This window comes from Montipora capricornis, chromosome 9 (assembly GCF_036669925.1).
Source record: "Montipora capricornis isolate CH-2021 chromosome 9, ASM3666992v2, whole genome shotgun sequence".
In the NCBI taxonomy this organism is placed as follows: Eukaryota; Metazoa; Cnidaria; class Anthozoa; order Scleractinia; family Acroporidae; genus Montipora; species Montipora capricornis.
In genome coordinates, this window is record NC_090891.1 from 22782514 (window position 1) to 22791318 (window position 8805).

An 8805-nucleotide genomic window follows, 5' to 3' on the forward strand; every position below is an offset into this window, starting at 1 on the left:
ATTCACACTTATCATCTTCAATTGATCTTGCTTTGCCGCTCCTTGGTTAACGGAACGAACAAAATGCACCTTCCAGTGCAAGATATCTGCCTTTGCCAGCTTGAAGTCGTATAGCAGATCTTCTCGTTCTTCATTGCTGTAAGGAATCCACAGGGCACTTTGAATTCTATCTTTGACTTCATCGAATGCGTTTCGAAGGTCTTGGCAGTCACTGCAGCTTTCAGTGTGTTGATGGGAGCATTTCTCTTGGAAGTCAAGATCTTGTTCGTCACTAAGTGCGAACTTGCGACAATGATCAGGACAAAAGGCTTCCTCTGGGTTGCAATGAACACGAAAATTGGTTTTCAAATAGCGTTTCCCATTCCTTAGCCTTTCCTTGATTTCAGTACACCATTGCCTGTCCATCCCTCCTTTCTCTAGATCATCGACTATCGATTCAATTTTATGGAAACCTGCAGAGCCATCGGCCGCCGTATTGTCGAGGCCCTGTAAAGACTTTCGCCTCGAAGCTTGTCTTACTTCCAGAATCTTGAAGAGGGTAGTGCGACTTAGAGGTTCAAATCGCTCCTGACAGAACTGCATGTACTGACTAATCATTGTAGAACGCGTTACTGTACGGACAACGTTTGGCATCTCCATTGTCTGGCCACTGTCTAGCTTAAGTAACTTAGTTCCGTAGGATACATCGTGATGAAAGTACGGGCGATTAATAAACTCAACGAAATGATCCACTTTGCTCATATCAATGCGGACACCATGGTATTTCTTCTCCTCAGGAGCCAAGCCTGGACCTATCGCTCTTGCATGACACCGCGCTCTCTGTATCTGACGTGTAGACAGTTTTCAATATGGTGCGTGAAGTTTCTTCAGTGTGCTCACCAAATACTTGTACGCATATAGGCTGAGAATTTGCGTCTTGGTGCTTTTGGTTTTAGCATTCTTGTAAGCGCTCATCAAGGCTTTGAGCACATCATCGGCTTCTGCTACGTCATCCATTTCTCCTAAGGTGGCCATGGCATTGAAAAGCACCTTCCCGTAGCTTGGGGCTATAACTTCGCACACAAGGGTGGAGTCTTCTTTGGCCTTTTCGATGAAGCACTGTCGCTGTTCTGAAGTACATTTTTCCCATGAGACAAGCTGTGATTTTAGAGGTTTTCTTTCGCAAGGAACATTTCTTGCAACCTCGTCCATCGCAGCGTTATAGGTGCTGATTAATTCAGGTCTATGACCAGAGGTTACTTCAGGAATCAAGACAGGACTCCAACAAGGACTGCAATGTGGGTTCGAGGCAGGCGTGGGGAACTGGCGAAATGGCGTTGTCTGCATTTCAGCAGCATGTGCTCGTATGGCTGTTCTTGCTTCAGCTTTAGCAACTCTGGAGGATCGAAATATTATCTATTTTACCGTGAGGTATAGGCGCGGATTTATAACACATGTTAACCGTATTACTAAAGAGGGGCATTCAGGGACCGGTTTATGTAGAGGGGAGGGAAGAGACAAGGGGGTTCGAGGCTATTTTCCATTTGCAAAAAGGGAGGAACTATGTTTGTTTAGCCCTGGGTTGAAGGGGGTCAGTATGTAAATTTTGCAAGAGGACTTCTTAGTGCCATATCGGAAAATGAAAATCATCACAATTCACCAGTTGGGCAGGTCACATTACAGATTTACTGCACTTAAATAATTATTATAGTACATTTCCTTTAATTTAATCCTTTAATTTCTTCAACATTCCAGAAACTTCTCTTCAAATAATCAGGGTGCGGTTGTGGAAGAACTAATTTGTTTTCAGTATTCAGTATTCCTTAAATGGTAAGCACTTTGATTGTCACCATAAACAAACCTTGATTGCAGAAATTCTGGTGTCATATCATTCAAAAAGAATTCAAAAAGGGGTCCACGCAAATTGAGTGATCTTTGCCTTAACTGTTCGCTCTCAGCATGTGACTTGGCACTAAATTAGCTGCTTCCATGGTCTAGGACCTCGAACGCAATGAACATAATCAACAACCCTCTCAGTATCCGCTTCTTCCTGGTTAGACAAGACTTCAGCAGAGCTCTGCCATCCAGTTGCCGCCAGTCGCTCAGCATGCTTCTTACGGCAAGTGGTGCAGATAGCTATGTGTAAATAATAACAACAATGCGTACGATAAATAACAGGAAACTATTCCTGAATGGTAGTAGAAAGACTCAGAAAGGGACAAACTATGCGGAGGAGTTCACACTATGATACGTGCAGCCCAGCACTGGTTTTATATTCTCCAATATTGTTTGCCATTCAGACTAGTAAAAAACGAAAACAACGGAGAATATATAGTTGGTATTGGTTGCTAGACAATAAAAAGAAGTAAATTTTAGTTTTAGGTATACACCAATGAAAAACAACAACAGCTGAAGCTTGAAATATCACTGGCATTAGGGCTAAACGGGACTCGCCAAAAGAATTAACCGAGGCCAAAGTGTACTCACGTGATCCGACAGCAGTATTTCTTTGAAAAATAAGCTTTATTTTGTCGGCCATTTGGAAGGTAATGACGTGGCTGCCCTTCACACTTGCAATTTTTCCTGTGTGGTCAGGGTATTGGCAGGATCTTGGACCACGCCAAAATCATCCCAGTAGATGTCTGTGCCTGGGGCAGATGGTCCATCCCTTCAGTTGAGAGCTTGACAAGTGCTGGATTCCCGCTCTTGAAATGATCAGTTTAACCTCTGTAACGTCACTACACTTCGACAAGTGGCAGCTAGCCAAATGGGCAGATATGTCTGCATTGCACTCTGATAGCAAAACATGCGCAAGTTCGTCCCTACTAGACCCACATGGCGTTTTCAATAGTTCGTGGAACGAACAATCTGAGTAGATGGAGGACATTTTAAAGCGAACACCGAAGACTTGTCGAGAAAATCTGTTTTGGTTTTGTTTGCAAATCTCTCCCGACAATCATGTTCGATTTAATTTAATTAAGATAATTAAAGAGACAATTTGTTCGCGATAACTTTGATAAATTTTCACAACGTACAAGGGTAAAATGGCGTAGACGGAAAAAAGAACCGATTTTCTTTTAAAATTAAACGTCTGTGGAGATTCTCTATTTATTACCTTACCCTGTATTAATATACATCTCAAGATGTTTGTTTTCCAAGTAATTCCCTTAGAAACTGATAAAAAACATTTAACAGAATTAGCACGGAACACGGAACTGATGAAATTTTTTTTTTCTTGGCAACCCTAAAAAACCTGGCCATGAATTTTGTCCTCTCAAAAATGCCTTTCATTTACGCATAAGTGAATATGTAGACGACGAGTCTCCCTTGTCTTCTCTTGTTTATTCTTCACAAACAGGCCAATTTTCGTACATGCAAGATCTTGAAGGTTGAACGGCATTTAGGATGAAGTAATTGACTTATCTATATAAATATTTTCTCAAGAGAAGGATGTTTCTCAAACTAGCGATAAAAAAATAGTTCAAACGGCGGTTCCTTTTATGTCAAAATGGCGCGAACGAACGAACGAACCCTTTTACGGCGCCCGCAAGCGAGTGCCCAAAAGTTTTATTCTATGATGTGTTAGCCTTGTATAAGTACTTTCCAGCTGTAGTAGTCTTAGCTCTAGATCACGTCCCACATCTGAGGAAATAGCTTTCAAACGCAGGTACCTCCCGCCTCAAAAAATTCTCGGCTCAAGATAAGGTATTTTGAAACATTCATAATTCAGTAAATATTTTGTAGAACTCAATCGTTAACCCTGTGATGCATTAAAGAAGAGTTACTCTTAAATATATAAAATAATCAGCTTTCCATAATGGAAAGCAGAGCTTTGCTGGTGTCCGATATTTACAGTTAGATCGAAGGTGTTACAGACGGCAAATTGTGGAGTTCAGAGGTCACCTCGGAAACAGTCCTCTAAGAAAATGAAAAGCATGGAATTGATCAAAGTAAATGCGATATTTGTACATGGGATAGGGTAGTCGACAATCACTGAAAATATCAAGGAAATCGGTGAAGTGCGGAAATTTGCCTTATCCGTTCTTACGCGGACAGCCTCTTAATGACTTATTGCAATCCACGCGCAACTAATTAGGGTCAATCCTGGACAAATCTGATGTTTTTTGGACTGACCTCCTGAAAAAGGGTTAATTAAGGTTTCCTGCCACGTTGAAAAGACACACTTTAACAACGGTTTTCTCTCACGTTGAAAGACAGACGATTCTCCATGGCACATATCCGCATTTAAAGAAGTTTTATTGTCCACATTTCAAAATAATTCATACCAAATCTCCTCTTATGCAGTGACAGAATCTTGAGTGGGAAAGCATACATGTAAAATAAACTCTACTAATTTTTCGCTAAATCAGATTAGTGGCCAAATTAGTCAAAGACTCCTACTTCTCCAGTGAGAGCATAGCGCTTTATGAGTAGGAAGAGCAGTAAATCCAGCGACTGCTATGCCGCAGCTGTCAGCCACACTGGCCACACCCATTGAAAATTCCTTGTGTTCTGGTTTAACCTGGAAAGACACACGATTAAGTGAACCAGTGATAATGAATCTTTCGTGTGAACCAATGACACATAATGCCCATGATATTAATAGCTAATTATATGGTACTATACTCGTGAAATTAAGGAATAATTTCACGCGCGTTTTGTCCAAAATCAAACAACTTCCCGCGTCTTTTCCCTAATTTCAATTGTCACCATTTGATTACGCATACAAACATCCCTGAAGATTTCTGATCATCTCGCAGGAAATTATTTTAATAATATCTGACCTGCTAATCGCCCTTTCTCGCAGTCAGAGACTGAATTACTAAGGGCGCGGCTCAACGAGGACGGACCGAAGGAGCTGTGCTGCCGGCTAGGCAGATTGATGACCACTAAACCACCCTGACTGGCCATCTCGTCCCACCTAAGAGGTTTGCAATTCTCTCTTACCAACAACATATTTCTTTCCGGATTTCGCGATAGTAAAACGTTACACATAAGACCTCACTAATATTAAGGTTTTGACGACAATACAAGCATACGACAGGTAGTCGATCGTTCTCTATCTTTCCTTAAAGACCGTTCGTACTTGTCCAATAACAGGAGACTTTACCCATTTTGGACAGCGACAACGAGGCAGGAAAAACGTCTACGGTTGAGCAGGGTTACCTCTTAGGCAGCCCGCTCTTCTAGCCCTAATGGTTATTTTGGGTAGCCTGTACTATCTTCTACTCTTATCAACAACTATTTTCCCTTGCAAGAAAAAGGTGCAAAAATTAGAGTACATCATTACTTTTAGACAAGAAATAAAGTTGTTGCTGTTATAACGTTTCGCTGAGGTTGCCGTTGTTGTTGAATAACAGTGTTTTCACTCACGTGATCAGTAATCTTGTTTTTCCAACGAAACAAAACAAAACATTTGCACGATAACAGGGGCTCAATTCCCCCAGCATTAGTTGGGGACACCAACATGGCCGCCGTTCTGTTGTTTAGAAACACCAACATGGCCCCCGTGACGTCACGCGAAAACAATCTATAGGGAGTTAAAGCAAAGAAGACGACTACGGCGACGACAACGCAATTGCAGCACGAATTTCCGTGCACTTCTTTGCCGTACTCCACATTACAACAACGTGAAATCACCAAATTTTAGGTTTTGATGACAACGTGAGCATATAACAACGAACCATTCATTTTCTATATTTACTTTAAAATCGTTCGTACCCATCCAGTTCAGGATAGTTCGCCCGTATAATACACGGTAAACAAGACGGAATAATCGGAAATACGTACGATACCGCTGCCGTTGTCCTTGCTTAAACTCCTACTTAATCTCATACACTGAATACTGCAAAACCTACGCAGACTGCGGAATAAACAGAACGAGCTAATACTCACCTCTTTAGAAATCCTATAAAAAGCATTGACGTAGCAAGCACCCCCTAAAAGTCCTTCATATAAGATGATAACGAACATTATCCAAACAGACGGAAGAAAATGAAAGTACGCTTCGCAAACGAGGAACACAAGATTGACGTTCTGAAACAAACCATAAACACGGCTCAATTTCGCTTCGCTGAATTATTAAAAAGCTCAGCTTCCGTTTTCCTGCGAGCGCTTAGCAAAACGGAATTCCGTCCACTTTCTGTGGCTTCAAAATAAAACAGTGCCGAGAGCTCACCGGTATATGGCGATCCAAATAGCACAATGCTAATATTGTGAGTTCACCGATTCAATATAAAGTTGACCTCAACTCAAAAAAAGTGACTATATATGCTTTTTTACATTACATTCGAATAATCAAGAAAGCACGACAAGAACAGACACTAGCGAAGAAATAGCAAATATGCTCAAGCTTATGGAGAATTTAAGTCACTCTTAAGTGTTGACAACGAGTCAGACCTTGATTTATCAATAGGTTTGACGGCTTTGAATAAAAGGGTTAAGTCAGAAATGTTTCTTTACGTCGGCGATGTTTTTTGTTCACGTCATCAGGCGTGCGAGCAAAGCGCACCGAGACGGCGTGACGAATATGTACAATACAAGAGATTTTCGTGACGTTAGCATACCTCTGCCACTGGCCTAAGCGACGTGAGGGTGCAGTGACTGGACAATGAAAGGAGAAACAAAAAGACAGGGGCAGGAAGAGAAACATTCAATATGCATACTTGCAAAACCGCTAGAAGCCATATCTTCTGGATAGGGAAAATATTCACCGAAGAACGAGAAAGAAAAACTCCAATTTGATAGTCTACTTGATACCTGTGCAAAGAAAAACGATGATGTAAATAGCGTGTTTCGCAAAATTGAGATATGTCCAGTCAAGAACGTAATTAGGCTCGATTTCCAGCCGTTTTGGGAGCCCGCGTTCCTGGATGTTCCTGGAAATCGAGACTAGAACGTAATTAGATGCACGCAGATTTCAATAAGCGTCACGAAGTGTCCCCTTGCTCTTTACCCCACTCGTGTGTCGGGAATTGTTGGTTTTCACTCACGTGATCAACAGCCATGTTTTTCAATGAAAACAAGAGAAAACGTTTGCATAATACTGAGAGTTAAATTCCTGGAGGATTTGGTCGGGACTCCGCTTCTTTGTTTAAGGGCTCCAACATGGCGGCCCTGACGTCATGTAAAAACCGAGAATACAGACAATTAAAGTCACAAAGTTTCCCCCAAATGATGCTTCTCAAGTAAGAATAAACAGCCGAGTTTACCCCCACCCTAAAAGTATCGCTAACCCTTACCCTAACCAAGAGTGAATTAGACAAGAGTGTTGTTATGGCATGGGTGGGCTCCCTGCACAGTCAAGTCACAAATGATTCCATTTTTAGAATACCCGTTCCCGCGAAAATCAGTTGTTATGTCCCTGAAAAAAACGTTAACATGGCAGAAGCAGTCACGCGTGACATGGCTTCTCCTGATAGGTTAAAATTGGCGGACCTTTGTTTGTTTCGCACGCAAAGTGTATCCAAAAATAAATACATTTGTGACCGAGCTGGGGCAAGGCCGCAAAAATGATAGATCAATATTCTTATCTAATTCCCTCCTGCTCTTACCTTATTGTTGAAAATAGGTAGCAAATGCTTAGACTGAATGGGACACTTCGTGTTGGATGTGAAAAATGGGTGTGCATTTCTGGACATAAACCAGCATTTCCGGACATAAATGGCAAAATTAGACAAAGTCGTCGAGACGTTTTTAGCCTCCTCGCGCATATCTAAAAACACTTTTTAGCAGAGAGTAAATCTTGTTACAGTAAAAACCCGCATATAAGACCTAGTGGACCATGAAGAACATCAGGCTGAAATATGGCCAATAAAGCACAATATATACCGTATATGAGAACCAATTCAGCCTGATAGATAAAACATGCTCTCATTTAAAAAGAAGGAGATGCTTCCGTGATGCTTCCGAGATGCTTTCGTTACCTGTGGTACGTGTTACAGAAAATCAGAAGGCACTGAATTGTGTGGTATTGAACTACAGCATTCCAGTCTCTGAAGAATAACAAATAAAAGAGAAGCGAGAAACATTGGCTTCTGGGCTGACATGTTGATAATTTTCAAGTTCCGTCACAACGTCTTTTCACCACAAGTTTAAGCGTGCCCTCTGAGCATCTGACAGCTTTGTAATACCAAATTTTAGTAACATTTTAAGACCATTTTAAGGCTGATTTCTCACTGGGCATCCAGTAAATAATAACGTGATCAGCCTGAGCCCCGAAATCATAGGTTCTTACATGTTATATGCGGGTGTTTACTGTACTGTAGTCCCCCACTTCCCCCGGAAAACAAGATTGAGACATAGTGGCTGGGTTATCTTCGATAACACTGTGATGGCTGCAGCGGAGGGGGAAAGCATTTTTGGGCTCTTTTAGAATATGGTAAGAAACGTCAAACGAAAGGAAGGGTCTCAACTCTTCTCGTCCAGGATTGTAGAAAACACAATTTTCAACGTGGTGGCACTGTAACACAGCCCTGGCAGTGCTCGTGCAAGAATGCCAATGAGCCTAGAGTACCAAATCAGTCACCTCTCTTACCATCTATATTGCTCCGATGGAGTGAGCCAGATTCCATTCCAGTAAATCAGTTCAAGCTGTCGAATGGAGAAAAGGTACAATTTACGGTGAAAAAAATGATTTACTTGAGACACCGTGATTAGCAATTGCAGCCGTTGAGCTAATAGGGAGCTTTAGCAACGACAACGGCGACGGCAACGACAACGGCGACGGCAACGAGAACGTCACTGGGCAAAAACAATAGCTTTGCGCGCCCTGCACGTGCGTTTTTCATTTTTGTCCATTTCTTTGCCCTCGCAGCAGCCCATCCT

At 41.8% G+C, this 8805-nt stretch overlaps 1 protein-coding gene across 1 annotated transcript in view; it reads right to left on the minus strand.

Moving 5' to 3' along the window:
- Positions 1-4219: 4219 nt before the first annotated feature.
- LOC138016777 (battenin-like) overlaps positions 4220-8805 on the minus strand; it is a 27747-nt gene continuing 23161 nt past the window's right edge. The window contains exons 13-16 of the mRNA XM_068863963.1: positions 8516-8571; positions 6645-6738; positions 5875-6015; positions 4220-4501 (exon numbers count right to left, since the gene is read on the minus strand). Of these exons, the coding sequence (XP_068720064.1) occupies positions 4367-4501; positions 5875-6015; positions 6645-6738; positions 8516-8571 (426 nt within the window). The 3' untranslated portion in view covers positions 4220-4366. The remainder of the gene's footprint in view (positions 4502-5874; positions 6016-6644; positions 6739-8515; positions 8572-8805) is intronic.